The 27,076-nt window shown below is 42.4% G+C and overlaps 1 protein-coding gene across 1 annotated transcript in view; it reads right to left on the minus strand.

Annotated features, from left to right (window-relative positions):
- Positions 1-27,076, minus strand: part of ABCA12 (ATP binding cassette subfamily A member 12) — an 88,420-nt gene that overhangs the window by 18,948 nt on the left and 42,396 nt on the right. The window contains exons 19-39 of the mRNA XM_075094070.1: positions 26,611-26,750; positions 25,920-26,039; positions 24,659-24,749; positions 23,136-23,315; positions 21,374-21,689; positions 18,665-18,779; positions 17,002-17,331; positions 16,056-16,125; positions 15,821-15,955; positions 14,963-15,118; positions 14,039-14,216; positions 12,278-12,496; positions 11,420-11,616; positions 10,862-11,022; positions 9,156-9,380; positions 7,828-7,966; positions 6,097-6,349; positions 5,021-5,107; positions 3,714-3,807; positions 2,045-2,172; positions 1,071-1,158 (exon numbers count right to left, since the gene is read on the minus strand). Coding sequence (XP_074950171.1) covers positions 1,071-1,158; positions 2,045-2,172; positions 3,714-3,807; positions 5,021-5,107; positions 6,097-6,349; positions 7,828-7,966; positions 9,156-9,380; positions 10,862-11,022; positions 11,420-11,616; positions 12,278-12,496; positions 14,039-14,216; positions 14,963-15,118; positions 15,821-15,955; positions 16,056-16,125; positions 17,002-17,331; positions 18,665-18,779; positions 21,374-21,689; positions 23,136-23,315; positions 24,659-24,749; positions 25,920-26,039; positions 26,611-26,750 — 3,422 coding nt within the window. The remainder of the gene's footprint in view (positions 1-1,070; positions 1,159-2,044; positions 2,173-3,713; positions 3,808-5,020; positions 5,108-6,096; positions 6,350-7,827; positions 7,967-9,155; positions 9,381-10,861; positions 11,023-11,419; positions 11,617-12,277; positions 12,497-14,038; positions 14,217-14,962; positions 15,119-15,820; positions 15,956-16,055; positions 16,126-17,001; positions 17,332-18,664; positions 18,780-21,373; positions 21,690-23,135; positions 23,316-24,658; positions 24,750-25,919; positions 26,040-26,610; positions 26,751-27,076) is intronic.

A 27,076-nucleotide genomic window follows, 5' to 3' on the forward strand; every position in this document is an offset into this window, starting at 1 on the left:
CCTAACACCCCTAGAAAGCCAGGGGGAAAAAGGTTGCTTTAGGTCAGAAAATAGCCAGTTGCCACCTCCTCATTCAGCAAGAGCCCTTCCCTCGCCATGGCCACTTTTCTCACCTATACCATGATAAACCCTGAGAACTGAGGGGAAAAAACAGATCACAGGACATGCACTTTGGGGGGATTTACCATAACTTGCTCCAGGCACAACCCACAGCACCCAGGTTGGAGGTGTAAGTTCCCTACCAAAGGACAGAGAGCTTAGGCTATAAGATTAGAGGCTCAAACACAGCCCACAGCATTCACCTTTGCATATCCCCAAGTCCTGCATGCTCAGTGATTTCATTCTCCTTGCCCTAGCAGAGCAAGGACTGGAGTCTGCCCTGCTTCCAGCACTATCAAGGTTTCCAGGTATTAAATCTGACATGTGATAAGCAAATAGCAATGCTTTCAGATCTAAGATGAAGCTGTGAGATTGGAGGGTGAAAACGTTCTGCAAATTCATTAAATGAGCTCTGAGTGTTACTGATATCAAACAATAAACATAGCAATAAATCCTGTGATTCCCTTTTATTGGAGCCATCTCTGAAAAGGGCACTGCTCTTGCAGGAGCACTCTCCTGGTAGCTAAGTTTTGCAATGAGATCACAGGATCTTGTCAACTCTCTTGTGTTACCCTGCTACCTCAGAGTTCAGCCTTGGTGCTTTTAATGCTGATGCATCACAACATTTTCACCGAGCAGAAACACAGAAACTGGTATCTCAGAATGCACCAGCCAGCCCTAGTTAAGGTACATATGTTCTCTCGTGAGATAAAGGTGCTACTAATTGATCTCTTCTCCTCTGTATAATAAAATTATGACAGCAGAAAAATTGTATCCTGCTAGCATGAGAACTCAGACCAATAAAGAAGAACGGAGAGAGGAAAGGAAATGAACTGCAAGTCATCTTGCCCATGCCAAGCTGCAGATTTTAGAGGGTTTCACTTTATTTACTGAAATATCCCTGAACTTGACATCACTTCTTCTGGGTCCCACACTTCCCATGCTAGGATGAGCACCTGGAGATTAGTTACCTTAGTCAATGTCCTGTTGGGGGGCACTGGCCTGATATCGAACTGGAGGTCTGTTGTCAAAGGCAGCCCGAAGCTCCAGCCACCATACCTGAATGAAAACCAGAGGGAAATGCATTGCTACCCTCATTCAAAAGCTATAATACGTTTGGTCAGTGCATGTTAGTGTGCCACTGTTGCCCCAGTTCATTCTAGCTTGCCTTAAAAGAACTTACCCCAGCCCGTAGTGTGTGGCCAAGCCAACACTGCTGCAGGAGCCCTTACTTGGGGAAAAAAGGGAAACAGAATTTTGGCAGCACTATCACAAAACGGTGCTGAAAGCCTCCACCTGAGAAACATTCTGGAGCTGCATGGACTCCTAACCTGCTTGCCTACCACATTGGAATAAGATAGGCAGCTAAGTTTAAATCAATGGCAGATGAACACGTTCCTTGACAACCTTAATGGCAGGCTATTTTTGCCCCAAGACACGCTGTGCAGCTGTGTTGCAGAGTCCAGACACACTAATAGCTCTAACTGCCCTGTGGTGCAAGAAAACGTCCAGCCGCTAATTTCACTGGAACAGATGCACTTGTTTAAGTGAAGCACACACTGAGACTCTTCAGAGAATCAAACTTGGAGGAAAGTCTCTCCCCAGGGTTTACTTCATGACAGGCTGTGTCAGGTTTTCCTCTTTTTAAGCATTTCTGAGTCAGACAAAGGCTTGTCTGCGGATCCAGCCATCAGCCTATCAGATGACTGACATGTTATCCCTAGGCTATCTCTGTTATGATCAAGCAGAACACTTGCACGAACCTTTAACTCTGTGATTGCAGAACATTTTACCTCCTTTCACCGGATTCACAGAGACCATCAGCAGAGAGGCCCTTCGAAATCCCTACTGCCCTGTCACCTCTTCAAGCCCAATGGGTATGATATATAAAAGAGGCTGCTCCCAGCACAGTTCAGGGGAGGAGGACTGGAGATTTACACTGTACCGTTTTTGCAGGAAGTCTTTGGTAGTTGCCAGTATGTAGGTCTCCACATTGTGCCCTGTAAGGTTATAAAGTGTCCGTGTGGAGAAGGTCCTCCTGTGAGGAGGAGTGTAGTTCGTCTGTGGACATGTCTGAGCAGAGACAAATGAACAAAAGTGTTAGTGTCTGTGTTTCAACTAAAATCTAGCATATTGGGACAAGGTTGAGAGCAGGCAACAGCAATGTTCTGGTCCTGAGACTGATTCCTACAGAACCTGATGATTCGCAAATCAGGATGCAAAGACACATGGCATATATCCCTGCACGCTGTCTTGAATATATTTAGCGAGGTGCTTAAAAACAGCCTCTGCTTAAATCTACACTTCTACACTTCAGTTCTACTGACATCAGTGAGACCTTGAAATGTACTTCATGCTATGTAGGAAGATTTTTGCTGAATTAAGGCTGATTCTACTTAGCAGAGCATCAGAGTGACTGCACAGACAACCGCAGAGGGCAAAACAACTCACAGAGCAGAAAACTCCATGGTGGCCTCAAACGCTCATCTTGCATTTCACAGCAGCTACACTCTACATTTTCACTTTACTGTCAGTCATTGGGAATATTTTCCAGAGCTTCAGAGAAACCTTGGATTACTCCTGAATATATAAATTAACATGTTGAGAGTCAATGTCACATCGACTGTTTTATAAGGTTGAAGTGTCCTACCAGACAACATGCTGGCTGCTTCTTTGAGCTCATCCATAACAAAACCTCTGGCCTCCCCCATTGTGTATCTGTTCATAACTTTGCATCTGAACACACAAAATGGCTTTCTTCATGCTGAGGAACACCTGCCTGTGCCTGCTAGAGGTGAGAATCAGCTTTGAACATTATCCTGACTTACTGGAGAAATGATGCCAATACTGTTAATGATGTGAAATTAAGCATATGTCCAGAAAACTCCATAAAACAGCTACATTTTAAGGAATGACTAGGAACATTCAACTAAGTACTTGCTTTATCTTGCAAATGGCATCACACTGTGCCATGAGCCTGTTTTCCTACTGGAAAAAAGCTGAAGATAGGTGAACAACACTGGAGGGAGGAGAGCTCAACTTCAAACTGGACTGTAAGACTGTAAGACCATTGGGCCAGCATCTGCCTTTTCCCCATGTGCATATAAAGACACTAAGCCCAGCAGTGCCAATATCTGATTCTGTACGTACCACCATAATGCAAATAACTGGTTATTAATCACCACTATTTATAATATGAAGCCGAGTAAAAGCAGATGGATCTAGACTTTGCATAAAGTTAAATTCTGAAGAGCAAACAGCAATAACAGCTGTGCTTTCATATAATGACAGTGCTCATATAAAATGCAATTTTCCTCTTAAATACATGTTCACCTCTGCTAAATAGGCCAATCACACAACATTGAAAAACACTCTTAAATCTCTTCCCACCACAGAGAGGAAGGCAGATATATTAGCACATGAATTTTCTGAGGATGCTGTTTCCTTTCCTGTCCACAAACTGGTGCAGACAGTGGTTATCCAAAAAGAGACAGGAGGAATCTGAACACTGAGTCCCCCTTAGTATCATGCCTGCCTGGAAAGCCACTCCCCAACGTGCAAGGCTCCCCAAGTATCCCCCAAAACTCCCCCTCTTTTGGGTTTATTCAAATTACCTGGATGCCATCTGTGCAGTTGCAGGCAGAATACTTAGTTCTCTGGTTTCCACTGAAAATCCACTGGCCAAGCATGTCCTCCTTTAAACACTGCCTGAAAATGAACACATTTTCCTCAGAGGTTCTCTATGCTCAGGTGTGCAAACGAAGCTAATTGCTGTCATGTTTAATGACAGCAAGGATGGCAGTGAGCAGCTTCAGCAGAAAAGCAGACCTTCTTGTCAGCTCTGGGTGCTTCAGGGAATACCTATCCTCCCGCTGCCTTCAGTGCCTCTCTGCAGAGAGCCCTCACTACTGCTCTCTGTGCCTGGATTCGTTCAGCTGATTAGAAGGAATCCAGACACCACTTCATTCTCACAGTAGACAGTGTAAGGAGTTAGCACGCAAAGGCCAAAATCATCTTTCAGTGCAGAAATAAGGGCTATTGCTACTGTAACCACTGGGGAGCCCTGCGATAGACTGGATTGATGAGGCAGTCACTGTAAATCCTCAGTATAAATATTTGCCTGCAGACATGTGGCATGCATGAGCATGCAAGTGTGCCCAGGATTTTACTACCAATTCCTTGAAAATTTATCTGCAGAGCCCAAAACAAACCAGCCCTCATGGCACAGCTTTTAGATACAGATAACAAAAGCTATGCTGAGAACCTTCTGGGTGGGCTCAGTGTTATAATTTGAATTACTGGAGAGGCAAGGACTACTTCCCAGGTATGAGAATAGCTTGCTTTCATCCTGGCATCCTGCCACCACCAAAGCTGCTCCCTTACTACTCAGAGTAATAAAGAAGTCCACTTGCGGTGGTGAATACTTCTTGAGACAAGCAATGAACACCAGTGTCAAAGTCCTGGGACTGTGCGGAAGTCCCAGTCTCAGCCTTAAAGCACAGGACAGTTTCCCGTCTTCAAGAATATCTAGCTCTGTGCTGGCAGACACAAGCCTTTTCCTCCAAGCCACATGGGAGCCACATAGGCTCTCGGCAGGGCTGAGGTCTGCTTCACACCAATCATGACTACACAGCTCCCCACTCAGAACTGACTTGCATCCTGCCAGCTCAAGCCTGTGGGCAGCACAAGCTTGCGCCTGCCTGCAAAAGGCCACTTAGACATCTGCTAATGAGCTGAAAGAGTCTGCAAGTCAATCTGAAGAGAGGCAGGAGGTACTTTTTTTTCCCTCTGCATGTGGCACCAATGTATGAAAATTCTGCAGATGATCAAAGATGGTTATTAAGGTCTAATGGCTAATAGTGTTATCTCAACTCTCTTGCAGATTCTGAATTTAAATGGAAGAAAACCAAGAACTACTTACGAATTGCTTTCATTCATGCATGTGTTATCCGTTCCAGGGAAAGCAAGCATTGAAGCAACTAAAGCATCAGTTGTTTCATTAAAATTCCTAAGATTTAACAGAAAAAAAGAAGAAAAAAAGAAAAAAGAAAAATGTTCAAGGTACTTCCGCTACCACTGAGCAGAGGAAAACTGTGTCTCAATGAAACATGATTTATTTAAGATGCTAAATAAATGGTTATTTGTGGTGCTAGGCCTACAAACCGCTTAAGTACATGCAGTAGATGAGGGCAGTAACACAGGTTTAAAAGGACTGCTTATTGCTTAGAGCTGCACACCTACTCCAGTGATTTGCTGCCTCTAAGCAAGGTACCAATGAACTTTTGTACAATCAAGCTTCTGTTTCCAGGGAAAAAGCATCTACTGCAATTTTCAGGCACTATTCCCAGTCCTGTCTCAACCAGCTATCTCATTTGTGAAGTCCATTTGGTTTTGGTCATGCACAAAGATGCTTCTTGCTTCCGACCCAGCTTTCTAGCAACGATCCATCAGAAGAAGCGGAGAATATTAAGAACAGAGGACTCAGACATGCAGTCCTGGCTCATTCTCCCATCTAGCAGTACTGAAGTGAAAAGGCATGAGCAGTCCTGGGAAAGAACACCTGAGAGCAGACAAGCTTCCTTTAGAGTGAAATTTTGTGTTTCTGACTTAAAGCTGAGAACCACTGGAGAAAGACAACAGTTCACACCATGAAATCAGAATGATACAAATTACAATAATTTTGGTAATAGGATTTTTAAGTGCAATTAAATAATTCAGTGGTGACACCTTAATCACACTGAAAAAGTGCATTCCCTCCAAATGACTGCGTGCCTTGGACTAGTGGGGCCTGGGCAGGAGAGCATGTCCTGTGCTGGCAGAGAGGGGGGTGATGCAGACAGTTCACAAGATGGACAGAATTGTGTAACTACACAGATAACACAGCTACCTATTATCTACATAACAGTTTTCTACTGGGTCTGCTTAGAAATAATCCTGATGGTAAAAATGGCTCTTTATGAACAAATGGGTTTAAGAGTCACAAAGAACACCACTCACCCAAAGAAATCTGCCTGGTTGGATGTGCCGTACAGAGACGGGGAAAGACTCAGTTCAGGGTATTCGGTCTCCTTAGTTCTCAGCGTCCCAAGTCCCATTGCAGCCATCACAAAGAGGACCGGGAGGATGACCTGAGCAATGAAGCCTCTGACATCCCGCCGGCTATGGTGGAATCTCTTAATAAACAAAGCTGATGTCTTCTTAAGTAGCAATGGCAAACCCTGCAGGCTTTTTGATCTGATCAGGAGCTGATCTGGGTACAAAAGAAGAATGCATTTTGTCAAGGATCAGTATTTGTGAAATGCAGGGAGCTGATGGTATGGTACCCTGGGAGTATATTTTAGCTTCCTGCACTCCTTTATAGATGGCAAATCAAAACTACTAAATTGAAACATATTCAAGGTCAGGCTTGGGAGAGGACTCAGATTTTGGCTCTTGAGGCATAAGTTCATGTAACACCATTTTTTTTCATTTAATTTCAAATGCATACATGTAGTGAATTGATTCTGAGATCTTGCAGGAGGAACACTGGCTTCCAGATGCAACAAGTTATCTACATCCTACCTACCCAGCTGCAACTTACAGGGGAAATGTATTATTTTATATTTGCAAACTGAAAATTTTCATAATTTCGAAAGCAGGTCCTCAGACAAATCAGTAAAAGAACTAATCCTGAAATAAGAAAACAAAGCACATAAACCAGTTGATCTTTTGCATGGACAGTGTTGTGGTATACTATAAGCAAAGCCAAATCCTGTGCAACCTATTCCTCTTTATGAAATATTAACCTACATAAAACAACATGAAGCAAATCCTTTTCAGTGCTGTCATTAGCAGTGACACAAAACACTTCTCTACGCATATGGGTTACCGTTTAATAGCAACATTTACAGTGCAGGTCAGCTTTGAGAAGCGAGTAAGAAAATACCTCTGCGTTGTCCCCTGGATGCTTTCCTAACTATAGGCGGTATATTTATAAGTACAAAAATGGTTTCTACTCTGAGAAAGCATTTCAACCAAGTATTTGCTCTTTTTTGGGCTGTGCCACCTTTTGCAGCTCTCAGACCCCTTCAGAGATACAGGTGTAGCTTGATTCTCTTCTGAATGTGAATGTATAGAATCATAGAATCATTAAGGTTGGAAAAGACCTCTAGGATCATCAAGTCCAACCATCAACCCAGCACTACTAGGCTTTCTAAACCATACCTGGAAGTGCTGCATCTACATGTCTTTTAAATACCCCACTGTCTGGCCCTTTGAGCTGTTTTATCACACTGTGGTGGCTGGAAGACAGCAAAAAGCAACAAGGTTGACCCAGCTCAGAGCTGTGCTGCTTTTGCAACAAGCTAAGGGGTTTCCACAAAGTTTCTTTCCAGTACTACTAGTTATATAGAAATAATCCTCTACATCAATTACAGCAATTACTTTCAGCGGCATACATTTGCTCTTTCACCCACACACTGTATTTGATTAGATTAAAACCTGGATCAATTTAAAGGAAGGCAGATACAAACAAAACCCCTCTGCAATTTATTCTGTGATGCAGACTATTCCAAACCAGTGGATCTAAACAACTGTTGAGTGCTGTACTTCTAGTGATTTCCTTGTGATTCCTGGCTGGGTGAAATGTGGTTTTCAACAAAGGAAGAAGACAGGGAGCTCAAATCAGTCCATCTGTCACTGTTTGCATCTGCGATAAATCTGGAATAAAACCTGAAGGTAGTTTAGTACCATCTCTTTCTGTGAAGGTATCCGTGCTCATAGACATCTCATCACTGCCAATTTGACCACTGGCTCCAGGCAGCTGTTGGGGCAGTTCAGCATCTTCTTGCTGGTCCTTCACTAGCTCTTTTGTCAGATTGAGAAACACCTATAGAACAAGAAAATATGAAGGAAAAATTGGTCCAAATGACTCAATTTACCAAAAACAATAATCAGGACCCACTCTCCTACTTTGTAACTGTAGTTGGTGCAGCAATTGTGAACTACAATCCTTTTTCTGTTCCCTTTGTGCTCTGTCAGAGAAATTCACTTTTTTACACTATAAAACTGTTGTTGTCCAGCTCCTTGTCACCTCCTGTCTCTCCTGCTGCAGGAGTGGAAACTTAAACCTTTGCAGCTGCCCCCTGGACTTACCTTGTCCTAAATACCACGTACTATGTGACTACTGAGTAGATGTAAATGAAGCTGCATTTCAGCTCAGGCCCTACGTAACTCTACTCCCTCCACACCCATAGAGTGAGCAGCACACAGGTGGCTCTTCCTGCATGCCACCAGTGAAGAAACAAGGAGAGCCGTTTCCCGGGGATATTTTCCCCTCTAGTCTCTGACAATCCTGGCTGAATCCACATTGGGAGCGTGCACAGTCGTGGCACCCAAGCTGCACATGGAACATGCTGTATAACTTATTCTTGCTGCTGTAGGAAAACACCTTAAAAACAAGTAAGAATTTCTGAGCGGAAGGGTAACAATCTCCCTCTTTCTCTTCTGCAAGACAAGGATTATCACTGCTCATCATTTAAAGTTACTTTTTGTTTCTGATGCAACTGAATGTTTGTGTTTATTTGACCAGAGATTTCCCATGGGCAGAAAGGTGCCTGCGTTACTCTGAGATGTACTAGGTGACTCATTTGTACAATACAGAATCCATGCTGAAGTTTATTACTTAGATGGTTTGCTAACTCCCTCCCTGCTGACTGCATCTGTAGACAAACCCAGATTTGTGGAGACCAGGAGAATAGTTCAGAGAAACACATCATTGCCCTCTCTCTTTAGTCTAACTCCAGCATCTCATTTTCTGGGTAAAATGCCAAAAAGCTGTTGGCAAGGTAAGGCAGTGGTACGCTTTGTGCATTAGTATATGTATAGATTTATGAAAACACCTACACACTCACATGTTTATAAGTGCAACACAACAAACAACCAAACCACTTCTTCCCCTGCCTGCAACTCTCACATTGAAAACGTGCCACCATCTAGCCCAGAACACAGAGCCACAGAGTGCTGTGAAGTTAATCTCCATAACATTTCATTAAATCGCATAGATCCTGAGCTTATACCTCTTCCACGGTTGTGTTTGAAATCCCGTAGCAACCAAGGTGGAGATCACTTAAGCTGGTATCGAGGGCTCTGAGAAGCGCCTGGTAGGCCCCTGAGACTGTGGACCTGAAGGGGGGAAGCACGTACACGAGTTCTCCACCAATATCCTCCTTGAGATAAGCCTCTGGGAGGTAGGACTGGATCAAGGAGGTCACTGCTGTGGTGTCACACTCCTCTATCATGTTCTGCAAAAGAAGGAAAGTACTGTGGTCACCAAGAGCTGTGAGGTCAGACTTCCTACCACAGGATTTAGCCCAAATCCTGTCCCATAGAACAATCAGTAGGTGATCTCAGTCCAGGGATGCAACATTTCAGTTTAAATATCAAAAGGAGATGAAAGAGGGTTTCTGGCCCTTGAAGAGGACAGGAATGTGCCCATCTTGGTCCACCCAGGACCTCATTGGGTTCTCTCTGTCTACAGAGATACTGGGAACAGTCTGAATCAATCACTTTGCACTAGCTAGAGGGTTTGTAGTACAACAGAGAAAAAGCCTAACCACAGGAGAGCTGACACATGAACTCAGCTGCCAGCACAAATACACTCTTTTCCCATGGAAAACAGGGTTTGCACATGGGTTTTCTTTAATTTTCTCCATCTATACTGCCAGCAATTTGGAAGAGGGGCTGACCTCTTATAGTATCTGCACGTTATTCTGTGTGCTGGGGCCACCAACAGCACTGTAATAAATGCTATCAAGAGCAGAGTTCCCCCCTTCTTGCAAGTAGAACATTTTGCCTCAGGCCAGATCCTATCGACTATTCCCTTCTGCTTTCTTCCTCTGAACTCCAGAATTCACCCTCTGCACCTGGCCTTACCTTTAACCCTCAAGGAGACCCTGTTCTTTTTCAATGAAGCAGAGCACTGATATTCCTCTTTTGCAAGGGCCACAGAGGCTGGTCTGGAGGCCCCACTGGAGAGCCTTCTGCTTCAAGGGAAGTGGGGGCCACATGTTCTGTTAGCATCTTTCACTGAGAAGCAGTGTGCTCACATCCAGATCCTCAATAGTTCTTTTGTACCACTACCATCCTTGGGTCTGTCACTCAGCTCCTGCCAATATAGCCATAAGTGCCTGCATCCCTCAACAAACCTTGATGGCCCCCTCAGAGACAAAGCTGTGAAGAGCTCTAGCTCAGCTCCATGCAGGCTTGCAAAGAGAGGAGAATCTCTGCCCCCAGCAGTGCCTGCTGCAGTGACCGTGCTCATGGGACACAAAAGGGAGCTAAGGCCCAGTGGGGAAGGGCCGATAAAAAAAACTGCATTCAGACCCCTGCCTTGTCTATTAATGCTGCAAGGCTTTGTGTAGAGCGGCTGAAGCTAAGACTCCTGTGTTTTGGGGAACTCTCCACATAGGTGGTCTTTCTGAGGGAGGCTTATTTATTAAAAAAGTGTGTGAATTCCAGCATGAGACAGGCAAAGCAAGCCAGAGAGTAGAGTGCACTGTAACCCAGGTACAGTGTCATAAAGTGGATGCATAAAGAAATTCCATGCAAGTGAAATTATACTGGAACAACCATTCCACTGCAGACATCTAAGACTGAGATGAACCTTCTGCAGCATGCTTCATTTCTGTGGGACACTATGACATGCCTCCTTCCTTCCTGTCATATCACTGACTCAGTTTCCCGCCCAAGATACTGAAAATTTAGGACCAACTTGGACATAAACCTTCTTTTTTGTGAGTGTAAGGTGGTATCCATCACCAAATGTTTCCTTAAGGTAGAAAGGCGAACCACAACATTTGAGCCCTCCATGCTCTAGGAAGGCAATTCGGTCACTCAGAACTTCTGCTTCATCCAAGTGATGTGTTGAGAGAATGATAGTTCTGCCTGGAAAACACAAAGCTGATGTCACCCACCACAGAATAAACACATGCGATTACACGAGACAGGTGAAAGCTATGCTGAATGAGGGGACAGAGTATCAGGTGAAAATCTACTGTACTTTTTTGGAACTATTAGTTATATTGGATGAAAGGCAGCATTAGAGAAAAGCTGAAAGTTACTGTATTGTAAATTGTGTATTACAGTAAAGTTACTTTTCAAGTGACACCGTGAATTTACAAAAAACCACCAGGATGCATCCAGAGGGTCTGCAAAATCCCAGTCTCCCACAATTTGTTCTCAGTGGACTCCAAACCCATAGTTCAAAGCCACTGATACCATATTTTCAAAAGTGACATGAATCACCTCTGACACTGGGCAGCATCTTGTCTTATCAGGGTACCTTTTTTGTTCTTGGAGATAATTTCCCAAATACTTCTCCGAGAGCATGGATCCACTCCTGTGGTTGGTTCATCTAGTATTACCACCCTTGATCCACCCAGGAGAGCAATAGCTATAGATAACTTCCTCTTCATCCCCCCAGACAGGGAGCCAGCTAGCTTGTGACGATGGCTGTATAGTCCAGTCTCCTTCAAAGTCCTTGAAAACAAAGGAAAAACAACCCCCAGAGGTTGTCCTTCAGGTACCTTTTAAAAGCAGGGAATCTGAAAATGCCCAAAAAAACATAACTGCAAATGAAAAACTGCTCAAGTATGGATTGCTCTACTGAATGGTCACAGTGCAGGGAAATGATTCACGCTGTAGCTCAGTCACTGGGATTTTAATTTAAAACATTTCTTTTTTTAGGATGTTTTCAAAGTTTTCATCTGACAAGTCAAGGTTAAAGGCTCAACCTCATCAACTGAGAACACCAAGATCCAAACTCCCTGGGATGTTCTGGCTGCTTCACTTGTCCGCAGAACCAATAAAGCCGACATTGTCTTTCTGACTGGTTGATTAAATCTCTTTCTGGGGAAGACTGTAAAGCAGCAAGGACTATACCCTTAAGCCTATAAATTCATCTCCAAAGAATTACCACAGAAGTTTGTAAACCCCCTGGAGAAGAGACGTTATTTTCTTATAGCCACAGATATCAACACTCAATATATTCCTCTAGTCAGACCAAGGCATTATTTGAACTCCACTCAGGGTCTGCAAGACTCCTCAAAACCATTCATCTCAGCTTTGCAGTAGCAATGGCCCTACCACACAAAAATTTTTACAGCCCTCTCTCCCTTCTCTAAACCTGCTATTTTTATACCTTTTCACTTCTTGGTAGAGGTCCTGTTTACTCCAGTGAGGGACTTTGATGTACCCATAGAGCAGCAGGTGTTCCTTTGTGGTGAGGTAGTTAAAGAGCACATTGTGCTGCATACACACCCCCATGTTCTTCCTGATAACTTCCTGGTCAGTCCTGATATCTTTGCCGTACACAATGATAGTACCTGATGAGGTAGGGAACAACCCAGTCAAAATAGATCTGGAAGGGAAAAAATAAATAGAAAAGGAAGTTAAAAAAAGGAGAAAGCCATAGGTACTTTTTCATATGGTCCTGTACCTATCATCACTTTTAAAGTTTGCTTACATCACCATCACACTTCTTCCAGCCAGAGACCACTAACCACTGCTTCTTCTGCTGTCTGACCATGCTTTGGCAGAGCAGTGGCCAATTAACGTCAAAGGACATCCTCATACCCCTCTGCAGGAACGTGGGACAAGTGCCAAGCTCACACACTGAACTCTGGCTACTTTCCACATGTACTTTTATCTTCTGCAGCCTTCCCCTCCCTAAGTTAGACCGCTGTATATCCCATACATCAATACTCATGCCTTGGGCTTCCTTAGGCTTCCAATTTAGTCACTAGGAATTCAAACGATGCAGTTGCTCTTCATTTTTTGAGGCTTGTCTGCAGTATCCAGACAGCCTCATATTGCTAACCACAAAAGAGATTGAAAGCCACATCTTCATTTTACTAACCCATCAGAGCATGGAAACCTGATTTCACCACTATTATTAACAAGAAAGAAGGAGGGCTTCCAGACAAGACACTGCACAGTGGGCAGCACTTTCATCTAGTTCAAGCAAATAATTACCTTTTACCAAGCAATACCTAACTGAGTCAAACACCCTGTTCTCGCAATAACTGCTTGCACAATATAGGTAATTTTTGGTGCTGTCCTACAGGGACTAAAGGAAGAAGATGCATCTCAGACTGCCTTTCACCTTCCCAGAGATCCTCTCTCTCCTGGGACTTTTATCCATCACCAAAAAGGAAAGTAACTTGTGACCTTACTCAAGATTTGAAGCCTGCACTGAGTTTCAAGATGCCATTACACTTTTCTGTATATCACCTTTGCCTACACTTTGCAAAGAGTATATGAGATGAATTGATAATAAGCTCAGATGAAGCACACATCTGTCTTATTGGTTTTGGCTCTTCTGAGGCTTCTATTTATCAGCTTAATGTTGCTTTCAGAGTGATGCACATATATATCAGTGGAGAATCAAGTTCTACAGGTCTGTTTTAATGCTGTTATCTAAAAACTCAAATAATAATTTATAAATGGCAAGGTTGGAAGGACTGAAAGGCCAATGTATTAACCCACTGCCATTCCAACCCAGCCAACACATGAGTTTGTACAGCTGAAATATACCTTTATTAAGCTTTCTTGCTAATATTACTTCAGCTTTGGTGTGTGCACAGGCTACCCACAGTTTTCAGAATAGCCTAATCCCAGGCACCATAGTGTCATGGAACAAAATGCTAGAACAGCTGCTATGCTGTGTATTACAGGTATCCTATGAGATTAAAAAGCATGCTCCTAAGCAGAAAAGAACCTTTAATTCTAATAGATGAAGGGACTGCTGAGGTCATCCATGTGCAAGATAAAACTTCAAGAGAGATTTGGCCTAATAAATTATCTTATTCAGTCTCCCAACACTGTACAGCCCCACTTGTTCTATTGTTCACCCAATCATGCCCCACAGTATTAAAAAAAAGCAGCTTTAAAGGATACGCACATGGTCGTAGTTTTCCCGGCTCCGTTGTGTCCCAGCAGGGAAGTGATATTCCCTTCATAGAAGTTGAGGCTGAGGTTGTCCACTGCAGCTTTGGATCCATAAACCTTTGTTATGCCACGGAGGGAGACTCCCAAGGTCAGATCAGTGGGCTCCGGTTCCAGGTGAGGAGAGGGTGCACCTTTGACACCAAAGGGAAGGGTCAGAGGACAGTTACTGTACTGCAGCAAGTGTTTGTGCTACTTTTTTCAGCTCAGAGATAAGCAGGGCTTTTAAAACCAAAATACAGCAAAAGTAGGTGCCTTTCAGCTGGGAATATAGAGAACATTTCACAGGATCTGTATCATTTTGAGCTCTCTGGGATTTCTCCTTTTTATTTCTGCAGCTTCTAATAACTCCTGACAATAATTGTGAATAGGTCTCATATTTAGATGTTTTGGAACACCTAACTTAATTTATAATAAGCAAGTACAGAAAATTAGAGGACATACAGCAAAGCTACCGAGTTATTTTCAATTATGTAGAATCAACAAACTTTTATTTGTGGTCTCACGTTATTTTATAGGCTAGATATTTAAAGAGATGAACAAAGCAGCACACATCACTTTTACCAAATGGAGAACTCTATTTGCTTGCACAAACAAGCACTGTACAGTGAGATATACGCATTTGACCAACTGCCCAACTACAACATACACAAATATGTATGTGAATATCAGTACTGGATGTCCACGCCGAACAGGAAGAACAAATATAATTTAAAAGCCAAATCTCCATTCAGGTAAGTAACAGCTTCCAATTTTTCTTGTGCTACAAAAAAGCATCAATACAGAAATGTGCTTTCTGAGTTCGGTGTCCTTTTACAAATTTGACTTCGTTTACCTAAAACATAAGTTAGTATCTCTACCCCATCTAGCATTCACATACATATCTTATTGTTGAGGGTGGCTTCTTTCCTTAACATCAGCCTGGAGAAGAGAAAGCCTCTTCGTTTCTCATTCCAAAAGGGGAGATAACTGTTGTATTCAACCCAGTAAGATGGAAGCAACGGGAAATACCAGGGAGCAGCCATGCCATATCTACCTGCAAGGAGAAGAGGAATGTCATTCAGGTATCTGTTTCTGCAGGAAGTATCATTATTGGGGTGCACTCAAAATAGCAAAAATAAACTCCACAGAGATCTTTCCCCTCTTGATGTGTTTGTGTATTACTGATGCTTCATACAGAATTTGCCCAATTGACACAATAGAAAGCATTCACTAATTTGTTATTCTGAGTAACTTCATAGCTGGAGGGCAGGAGTACTTTACATTTTCCACTGGGTAGATTTCCGTATGCCAGTGGACTGCTTCATTAGGTGAGGAAGAAAAGCAAAAGACAAATGTACTGGCTCTTGCCCAAGGCAGGAATTACTTTTTGAAATCAAATTATATAAGTAACGCAACGCAAAACCACTCTAACAAATGCAGGCTAACATGCTCTGTTCTCATTTTCACTGAGCAGGCTGCAAACACATCCTCCCATGTCCTTGGCTTCAACTTCTTCAGGAGACCCACCCACCCATGTGATAAGCAGAGGAACCCTAATTCTCCCTTGCTCTGCGCTGTCTCAGTGTCATTAATACTCTCAGACATCCACAGTGTCATGCTTCCTTTGATCTAGAAACAGGGGTATCCTGTGTATGTGGACTGTCTTACTGCCTGAACCATGGAATCAGCCACTGTTGTATTCACTGTTTTCCGAAAGAGATGCTACAGCACCAGCCTCAATGTTTTGTGTCCTTACCTGGGAAAACATTCCTTATATACCATCCCAGGATGAAGTAAATGACAGAGTCTATCAGAATCAGCCAGCACATCCAGCCAAAGGAAGTGTTGTCTCCAATCATTGGGGACTTATACATGTTGTCCCACTGCAGACCTGCAGAAAGGAATTTAGAAATACAAACAGAATCCATATTAGTTGATGAAATGTAGAACCATGGGAGCTCAAAGCCTAGTTTTGTCTACAATAAACATACCTATGCCCTGTGCCTCATATCGAGCAATGTATTGGCTTGCGTAACTGAACGCAGTTGGAGACAACAGACTCTGAGGAATAAACAAAATGGAAAACAAAGAATTTATTAATTAGTCTCAAAGAGAAATGAAGTCAGTGAACCAATTAGATACCTCATTGACTGGGTCCAGTAGCCAGAAAAATGAATGGATTTTTTTTCCCCAACAGCCACAAAGAGCACTGGACTAGGCTTATGATGGGCAGTGCTTCTGGTGATCGGCTGTAATGTCTCCTTAGAGCCTTAGCTTCCATACTCAGGACCCAACTTCCTCCCTCATACAGGGCTTTATTTTAGGCTTTTGAAATACAGCAGTGCTTGAGAATTACCTGCCACGTGGTTAATAATTTTACCACTTGCATTAATAGATGTCCTTTCCTGAATTTAGTGACTCAAAGAAAATAAGTCTGGCTACTGGAACCTAGTATGTATTTATTTCTGCTCTGGGTAAGAAACAAGGCTCTACATCTGTTTCCATGGCTAGGAATTTGAGATACCTGAAACTAAAGGAGGAGCAGGGCCAGCAATGAGCAGAGTCAGCCCTCCTTCACAGCCCTGCTACCTAAACTCCTTACTGAGGCAGCCTCATTTTTCACGGTGGTTGAAAGTAACCCATTTTGCTTTGCAATTCGAAAGGGCAAAGTATGTATCTCAAACTACTCTGATCCAGCTGGCAGGTGGGACCTCACTAAAATTCCACAAGTATTGATTTCGGTCATGGGACGCAACTAATTCCAGGTGTCCCTCAAACAGGCCATGGCCAACTCTCCTGCCATGCTGTCGTGTCTGTCAACACCCACTGATGGAATTTAGAAAGTCACATATATTTGTGACACAAGCCATAATGAGAGCTGAAGTTTATTGAAGGCTTCCGTGCACACGGTCCCTGTTACTGAAAAGCAGAACTTACCAGTAGGCTCTTCACAGAGAAGCTCAAATGATTCTCGATGACAAGCAACACAATGAAGGGGAAGAAGGTGAGGATGTACACGAGACTGCCCACCAAGGCTGCTATGTTGGTGTTATTGAAGAAAACACTGATGAAGTAGCTCATGGCTATGATGGACAGGCTGTAGTCCATAAGATACAGGAACAGGAGAGCTGTGTTTGTTTTGGGAAGGATGTCACCCACTTTTAGGACAATGATGAGGAAGGTGACAGTAATTAGAAGGAAGATAGCGCACTCTATGAACCAGGCGATGAAATGGCTGCTGGCATTAACTCCCATCATTTTCATGTACTACAGAGAGAAAGGTGAAAAAAAGAACCACAAATGACAACTGTTTATTAAGAGAACTTTCTGCTGATATTGAACCATTTTTTTTTCCAGTTTCTGGACAGGACATACAACCAAAACTTGCTCTTTCATACTTTGTCATACTGCATGTTGTTAACCAGGGAGAAATGAAACACTCATTTCTGGAATGCCTTCGGTTTGCAAAGCAGTCTATTGCGAAAGAAACAGCACAGACAGGATCTGCAAGTATGAAGCATTGCAGCCCACAAGTTCCAAAGCAACTTCTGGCCTTAGATTTGTATCTTTTCTAAAGCATTTTGGTTATTTTTGAAGTAATGCTAATTGATCCAGTGGCTTGAGTGTAAAAGTTCTTAAGTATCTTTCAAACCAACCCATTTGTCGCACATCCCCAAGACAACAATTAATAGCTAAATTACCATGGTTATAAGGAAGTGATATTAATTTATATTAGCTGATGATCCAGTCCACAAGACTTGTATAAAACTGTAAATTTGTATTATTAAATCCAAAAGAAACTACAGGTGCTGGTGTCTTGTTGTAGATTGTTACATGTCTAAAAGGATTACTGACACCCTGGTTCTTAGAGACAGTGAAACTGAGTTCCCTAAACTAGCGTAAGGGGCTGTCAGCTAGCCACTGGCGTTCACTCGTTTTCAACCTCATCACAGTTCACAGAGTGCCCTTTCTTGGAAATGTTTTTGGAGAATCAGTATGTGTTTCCATGGTACCAGATTAAAAACAAATCTGCTTGAGCTTTTGTTGCTTGCTGAAGCTTAGTTTTACAGAAGTTCTTTGCTGCTCATCTTTGTTGATTGTTTGCACTGAAAACCTGAGTTAATTTAATAAATTCACTATGTCTCAATGTCATTTCTTTTCTAGTAGGCAACCTGAAAGAATAACTTCGTTCAGAGGAGCTGATGTAATATGTAGCACCTTCTGAAATATTAAGTATAACTTCAGTGATAGTAAATAAGTCACTTTTCATGGCTTTGTCCCCAATAGGTATGTCTCAAAGTCAATTTTTAGAAAGCTTTAAATCTTCAGAAAACTTGCAATTTTGTGAGGTCTCCATGTTTCCAGTGTTCAGAACTGCAAAGCAATATTCTCACCACTTGAAGGGCAAATGCCCTGCATTTCTATGGCTTGAGCTTGGTTACAATGTCAGAATTCAAATGCTGCAGGTCAAACAATAGGTATTTGGAATATTATATCCTTAATGCTTGTTTTGCTCCATTTAATATTGCATGAGACATACTACCCACTAACAAGGAAAATCTGTTTATAATTTTGCATGCCCCAGAAAGTTTTACCGTACCTCATAAAGCCTCAGATCTTTCTCTTGAACAAGTGTTTTAACAAAATCAGCTATAAACAGCACCCAGGCAGCCATCAGAGCAAATGGAAGAGAGTAGGTCACGCTGGTTAAGAACCTGTAAAAGGCAAATGCAGGCTTTAGCTGAATATGAAGTGTTCTGGGGATTAAGGCTTTATAAGGAACATATTTTTCAGAATAATACTTTGGTACAGGAAAAGACATGCTTATATTTCAAAACATGGAGTATAATTAATAATTATTTAAAAAGGCTATTTTGCCATTGCATCGGATTTTCTATTCATGAAACTCCTGACTGTTCAAAATTGGTTTTATTTTTTTTAAATTACAGAGGGATTTCCAGAGGCATTCTGGAAATTTTGCTCAGCAGCACCGCTGGCAGGAGCAGGAACCACCATGGGCAGTGGCATGTCCTGGCTTTCTGCTGGGCTGCATCCCATTTTGACACATATCAGCAGCCAGCCGTAATTCCCAATTCTGTTAATATATATCTAATGGCCAAATTTTGTTATCAGGCTGCATTTCCTGGTGCCAGGGTTTGGACATAAGTGCTTGCCCTCAGAGTGTCTGTCCTACCACCCACCCCATGGGACAGGTATTGAGGATCCAGGTCTACAACATGGGCTTCACAATTCCTGGCTCCTCATTCTAGTTAAAAACTTATTCCTGTGCCAAATGTGTGCAGAAAAAAGCCAACAATAGCCAACAGTAAATTCTCCTTTTGTGATGGAGATTCACTTCATTGTATCTACAGGGCTTATGCTTTCCTCCCTCATTTCTAAACCTGGCTTTAAATTAAAAAAAAGTACTGTTATTCCTGGGAAAAGTTTAAGGTACAATAATAAGAAGAAATTACTATGTTTACATTTGTTTTTAAAGTGTTTTACCAGTAAAGCTGAAAATTTCCCATAAACCAGTGCTTTCAGGAAATTCTTCCATGCAAATGAAGCCATATTTATAAAGAACAATGAAAAGGCATTTCAGTAGCTCTACTAGTTCTTTGTTGTTTGGAGCTTTTTTGGCTACCGCCTTGTGCGTGATCTTTAGGCTATTAAAAATTCAGCATTTCCCAACACCTTCTATGTCCTGGATATTCCCTTTTCTCTGCAGGATGGTAACTATGTGATAACAATCAATAAACAATCGTTTTATGATGAATTCTACTAGATGCAAATTCAGAGCCTTTAGGTATTTTAATAATTGAGCAAACTCATGTCCTTCTGAATCTGGGGTGGGGCGAGAAACCTGAAGGCAAGCGTTTTTCTCAGCAGCCCAAGAACAAGAAAAGGAGCAGATAGCTCTGTAATAAATGCCTCCAGCAGCCACTTAATCATTGTACAAAACTATCTCTCAGCAATAATCCACATATTTGCTGCAAGAAGTTGACACTTCGTTTGAATTCTTAGTACCTGCATACTTGTAGGCACTTTGCATGCTGTTACCTTGCAAAGAGATTATAGGTCCCCAGCTCTCTTAAGTGACAGGCTGACACAGGAGGTTAATGGGTCTGCTCTAGCTCCTACAGCTATAGCTCCCACATAATCTTTTAGCTCATGCGGTAGACACATAGGCTTTCCAATAAAAAGAGCTCCTAGGTCTAGTCTGTACTTTTGATCCAAGGGAGACCCTCATGTCAGGGTGGAGTGACCATTCAGCCTACCAATACTATTTGCCAAACATCCTTCAGTGCTTTCTGATGGACATGAAATCCCTTCCCTGTGTGTTTTTCACATAGTTTGGCCACTGGCTGCGGTCAGCAGCTACTTCTGAGGAAGTAGCGTGTTGCCAGCTTACCAACGCAGACCAAAATTGTCTTGCCAGAGGGAGAGGTCCTCAGCTGTGAGAGATTTGCTTCTCTCTACTGCATTTGGCAGAGATGCAGTTTGTACTAGCTGCAGATCTGGCTCAAGATGCGTGGAAAGGAAGATGATCCAAAACTTTTTGATCTGCTTCACCATTCAAAACTTATTCTGGTCCACACACAGTTCACACTGCACTGCTCTGTATAACAGGCTGTTAACCCTGGCAACTCAGCGCAACAAAAGCTTCTCTGTCCTCCCTCATTAGTGCAGAGATGAATGGTACAATTTCATCTTCCCTCTTATAGTTCTTAAAGCATCTGAGAGGCACCTATATTGGGAACTTCTCACTATACACTGAACATTAGCTAGAATCACTGGAATGAGTAACAAATACCACAGCTGGACAGCAATCCATAGGAACAAGGCCCATAAGCCTAGGACCCTTTTTTTGCCCAATAAATACATTTTCTAAGTTCTGTTGCATTTTATGCATGTAAACACCTGCAGAACAGGCCAACACATATTTAACCCAAGCCCTGCCAACCCTAGTCTCAGTTCCACCATGTGTAGTAAAACAGGGACAGTGAATTTTACCTGCTGTAAAATCTATAGTTACCATGACAATTCAGGTACATACAAAGCACTGAAAACAAAAGATTAGGCAAACTAAACATAGACCATTTATACTAGAGTCCAAAATTCCCTCTTTTGTTCAGCCCCTTAAAAAAACCAACCAACCAACCAAACAAAACCAAAAACTACACACAAAATGAAATTATTTCTATGCCATGTGAACATGGCACGAAGGAGTCCAGTGCAGCTGGTGAACTCCCCAGTGAGACAAGATGACCTTCAACAAAGCATGAAGACAAAAGCCACACAAACTTACATATCCTTATTGTAGCAGGGGTAAGGCATGGCCTGGACTTGAACAGCTATTTCCTCTGGATTCTTGCCAGTCTGTAACTCAATAATAGCTCTTTCAATGCTATCCTGGAGATAAATAAATGCCCGGCTGTAAATCTGGCTCTGCGAGGTGGAATTGTGCGGGCCCACTGTCCAGATGCGCTCCCTTATTCTGTTGGTGGTTTGCGTGATCCTGCTGCTCATTCGGATGGTGTAGTTGAGCACAGGAGGGAGGGCCAAGTCCCCATGAACTGAGTGTCCGGGGCTGCTATTGCTTGAAGGCAGCTTGAAAATGATACCTTGGAAAAGAAAGGGAAAAGGATTTCCTTCAGTCGATAGCATGCAGGCAGTACACACAGATATGTAGGAAGTCCTCATTTTTATAAGACTTTTCTACATTACAATCCATCATTTAATTTCTGTGCTGCACAAATAATGCTCAGATGGGTAGGCTGTTTATCGAGGGTCTGGAAGTGGCAACTATACATCACTGCAGCTATTCATACTTTCAAATGTGACCAATGATTTTGGGTGCAAAATACACCCCCAGAGCCTTTAAATCTTCTCCTGCTGAGCATTCAAAAACCAAAGGCTCTCAAAATAACCAGCTTGTATTTGGAAAAATCTTGCTTTAACAGGGACTGTCACATATCTGTTAGTTATGTCACTCAGCACACACCTCTCATGAATATGCCCAAAGGTACTTTATAAAGAGAGCTCACACAGTGATGCCGTAACATAAAAACCTCAGGAACGTGGTATTGAAAATTGTTCATGACCTATACACATATTTCTGTGCCCACACAAATGCCTGCAAAGCTGAGATGTCTAAAAGCTTAGCAAGTTCCTGTTAGGAAATGGCATGCAGTAGATACAGTTTGACAGACAGGGCCTTTTTTCCCTTAAAGTGTCTGTTTGAGTAGAGGCAGTACCACAGAAGTATTTCTCTCCAGAATATTTTTCCTGATTATTCCATATACAAACCATATGATGGGATGGAGGACAAACATGGACAAAAACTGCTTTTATGGAACAGACAGATATTATCAGGGTCTGAAGTTCCAGGAAAAGGAAAGGTTTCTATCTACCCCTCAGTTATGAGGTACAGAACCAAACAGGTCACAAGACTTATAAGTAAACCCTAACTGAGGAGATATTGGGCATTCTTTAAAAATTAAGATATGTTTGTATCATTCAAATTAATATTAGTTCCTGTTCTGTACTCCCCCTGCCCTGCTCTGCGGTCTGATCTGAAGCTGCAATCCAATCCCACGAATGTGAAAAGTGTGACTGAGAAGACCCAATATAATATTGCAGTCTTTGGCTGGAATGTCTTAAGAGCTTTATGACCTTCTAATAATAAATGGCACTGTCTCATCTCTTTCTCAATTAAAGCATCTTTTCCCATGGGGGTCTGAAAGAAGGCAGCTGTCATGAAGATCTCCTAAGGGCAGTGAAATTTCACTCAAACTGAGAATTAACCAAGAGGAAACAGTGGTTGACCAAAGGCTTCTACACAGACAGTGAGGGTGTAAGAGAAGAGGAGTTATAAAAAGGAGAGTGTAAAACACTGCCATAAGGAGATTGCAGTACGCATGTCCCACACACACTGGCTCAAAATCAATTGCTGTGTGGTGGGAGCTGTGACCACAGTTGCTGGTGGAAAGCCAAACTTCTTACGCTGGACTCCCCCTTTGTACCAGGCTAACTTTAATTTACAGGGGGGACTTGAGACTGTCACATACTTGCGAAAAGCTCATTCTTCAGAAAGAGCTCTTTAGCCACCATTTCCATTTCCTCTAAGTTTCTGACTGCTTGAATGCGATTAAATGAGACACAGGAGGACACATTTACAGCAAGGGTAGCTAACGTATTCAGCTGATCGACAATGTCAGCGTTGTTCTGTAATTCCAGCCGAATATCATCTGAAAAAAATAAACACACAAACAAAGCAGTAGCATCGCTAGACATAGCAAAAAACCCATCACATCATTCTCCTCTTTACACTAACAAAGATACCAGGAAGGAAGAAAAAACCCCATCGTACTAAACATGAAGTGTAAAATACATTTCTGCACTTAGCAGTGCAATGATGGCATGTTGTTGACCCAATTTTTATGTTAATCATTTGTAATATGCTCATGAGTTTGCCTTTGGGAGGATGCCAGCAATGGGATGTGACAGCCATCCCAAATCAGAAGTTGCTACTAACCTGCGGAGGTGTTAGACTCACATATGATGCTCACCATTCATTCCACATCTTATGGTTTTTGATGTAATCAACTCGTCTGTTGAGTTGCTCTGTCTCAGGGGAGAACGTGCTTTATACAAGCACATCAAGGAAACATTATGTCTGTTGTGCTGATGTGTGTACTAAAACTGATAATGCAGTTTCATAAAGATGCTGCTGTTTCCTGGCTGTTTTAAAAGGTGACTGCATAATGCAGTGTAACTAATATGGAACAGCTGCTGCAGGCACGATGATTTTATGGGGAGTTAAGACAAGAGATGCTACTCATGAAATAACACAGGGGTCATCATGAACAGTATGTGAATATCCTTCTGACTGCGACAGACTACAGCCACTCTTGGTTTGTGCTGGGTTTTGCTGGCATAACCCAGATTTATGTTGACATGTATGGCCACTCATTGAAGAAGTAGGTAGGGACAATAAGACCAGCTAGGGAGAGACTGTGATCACCATGCTGTACACTAGCAGGGAATGTATCCACCACTGCTGTTAGCTGATGATTCCCACAGTGCAGATCAACAATTCTCACCTTGAAAGACCATGTAAGAGCATCAAAGGACAGCAAATTCCAGCAAAGCATCTCCTGTAATGATGCCTTTGGCTTCATCAGCCTGGGTACCCTTATCTGATCCCTTGCTTTTCTGCTCTGGAAAACTACTAAGTTGGACCCTAATGTGATGCAAGTGAGCTCTCCAAAGCATTTCCCAGCAAGAGTCCCAGGTAGCTCATCTGAAGTGATAATTATGGCTAAACAGTGTCCTCCAGTGGCCACTCTCAGCTGCAGAGATTCCCATCATACCATCCCCTCAACACTCATGAGAAACATCTCTTCATACAAGCCCTTTGCCTTCCCATAGACACAAGATTTTTGAATCGTAGCTGAGATTGCCTTGCACTAAAGCATCTGATATTAACCAGAGGAGAGCAATACCAGAGCATGGCTACAGTTTGATGACTCTGGAGCTCCCAGACTTGAAGTACAAATAGGAGGGCAACACATGTGGTGGAACAACTTACCCAGTTCATTTATTTGACTCAGCAGTTCAGCTGCATCCAAATCCACCATCAGCTTGATAAAAACCTGCACAAAGGGATTCTGCAGGGTGTTCTATCAACAAGCAAAAAGACAAAGCATCACTTTGACCAGACGCCCTCTCAGCTTATTCAGTGTATTTCTAAAATATAACAGACCAGCTGCCTTCACTGAGCATTTGTACAACCCCCTCCCACTCCTTTCCTGACCTGCCATATTTCCCTCTATCAGGATGGGGAAATGTTAGCAATGAAAATGGCACACAGAGCCCTGTAAGTCCAAGTGTTTCTTGGATTCAAGAGAGGATGCCTGTTGAGTCCCCACCAGGCGGTAGAGTCACACAGAAAAATCATGGATAATCTTTGTTATGCTAAAAGTGCAGTATATTTCATTTGTGGCTGTTTTAATTCCTGTGAACACAGCCAGAGCACAATGGGTAGGCAACCAAAATTTAGCTTGGAGACCAGCAGACAGATTTTTGTTTGGCTGAATAGTTCATTATTCTACCAATGAGGGCAGTCAGCAGAGAATATTTCATTTCACTTTTGCATATTCCACTCCAGATTTTCTCTCAGTGCTGTGGAACGTACAATGAATTCCAGCTACTGAAATTAACTTCTAATGCTTTTGGGTTCCAGAGATCTTGTTTTCATAGTTTGTAAGAAAAGGAGACAATTTTTACTACGAAGAATGGGAAGCAAGTATGTGAAGCATTAAAGCCTACTGCTTTCTGTATCCAAGCAAGGCCAGGCTCCTTAGGAGGGGAAAACAAAATTTTATTTACATTCACTGAGGTACAAAGATATCTTCTAGCTCTTATGTGTGTACCCAGAGGTACATGCTCATTATAGATATTGTTTCATTTTCTGAAAAAGTAATTTCTTGCCTGGTCTTGGCTGGCTGGATCACTCCATCAAGCAGAAAGTTAATTTACAAACTGAAGAGCATTCCCTGCTCATCTTAGCCCTCCAGCAGGCCTCAGCATGACCAGTGTCAGGGAGCATATTACAAACAGATCATTTCAGAAAGAAGATTTCCATGGAAAGGTGCATCAGGAGTATTTCTGTTTTAAGAACAGGCAGGCAAGCACAGAAACTATGAAGTCCAGGACAAAAGCCTGAGAAGGGTCTCCCCAGCTGACCTAAGATGTTCCTGAGGTCCTTGGAACCCCAGTTTATTTCAGTGAAGAAATCCATCCTCCCAATTCCCTCCCCCAAGAGAGACAGGGGAGGTAGGATCTCATACCTTGATCATCGGTACCGTCTGGTTTAACTTAGCCAGTGAATTCATGATGACAGGGGACTTGTCCAACCACTCCTGGGACTTCAGGGCTAGATCAGCCATCTGCTCCAGTGTTGCATTAGACTACACAAAAGCCCACAACATAAAAGGATTAATTTATTCATTACCTTACAGCTCTTAAGCAATAAATAAATCAATAAAACAGCTAAGACTAAATGTGGTTTCCTTAGGATTTTTCTTAGCACCTTATCACTGTTTGGCAAAATTCCCCTTAACACACTGAATTTGAATGCAAACTTAAAAATATGGCCTCATATGTGACACTTGGAGCATGTCTTGGACATCAACTTTCCTTCTGCCACTGGTCTGCTTGTGAACAAGTACTGGTTACAGCATTTGTCCTGGGAGACATCTCTGTTACTGGCTGAAAATATGGGGGTGGAACTTCACAAACTGAAGACCTTAAAAAATGGTATGGTAAATATTAGACCAACAGCAATTTTTTGGAGGTAAGATTCATTCAAAGTCAAAAGATGACTCATACGACCAGCAACACAACTAGGAGAAGATAATTTGACTAATAGTCCAAACAGTCAGAAAATAGACTTCAGCTTCTCAGAGAAAAAATCCCTGCTAGATAAATTACAATCCTTTTGAGTGGGTGTATCCTGATGTACTGTTAACAGACCCATACCTTTCCCATGATTGCTTGAGTTTCTATGGTATCTGGTGTATAAAGGATCTTCCCAAGCACCATTGGTTTTAAAAAAGACCAAATTAAAGCTCCAGTTGGGGTCTTGACCAGGTCCAGGTAAAAGGATAAGCAAAATGGTGCTGAAAGGAGAGAAAAATAAACAAATCGCACAGAGCACAAATAGACCAGATATGAGAAAGCTACCAGTGTATTTTTTCCCCATCTGCCCAGTTTGTTGCTGTGTCCAGTGAATGACTTCAGGGCCCTCTTCACTGACTGATATAACGTGTCTTGACAAAAGCAATCCACCCCCAAGATCTCCTGTTGCTGAACTCAAGACAACATTGTTTGAGCCAAGATCCTCTGCTTGAAGGTTAAATGGAGTTTTGTAAACTCAGAGGAGCTAATAATGTCAGTACAGTTGGAAAAACTACACATCAAGAAAAAGCAGCGACCTGTCAAAGCC

Source organism: Phalacrocorax aristotelis, chromosome 5 (genome assembly GCF_949628215.1).
Source record: "Phalacrocorax aristotelis chromosome 5, bGulAri2.1, whole genome shotgun sequence".
NCBI lineage: Eukaryota > Metazoa > Chordata > Aves > Suliformes > Phalacrocoracidae > Phalacrocorax > Phalacrocorax aristotelis.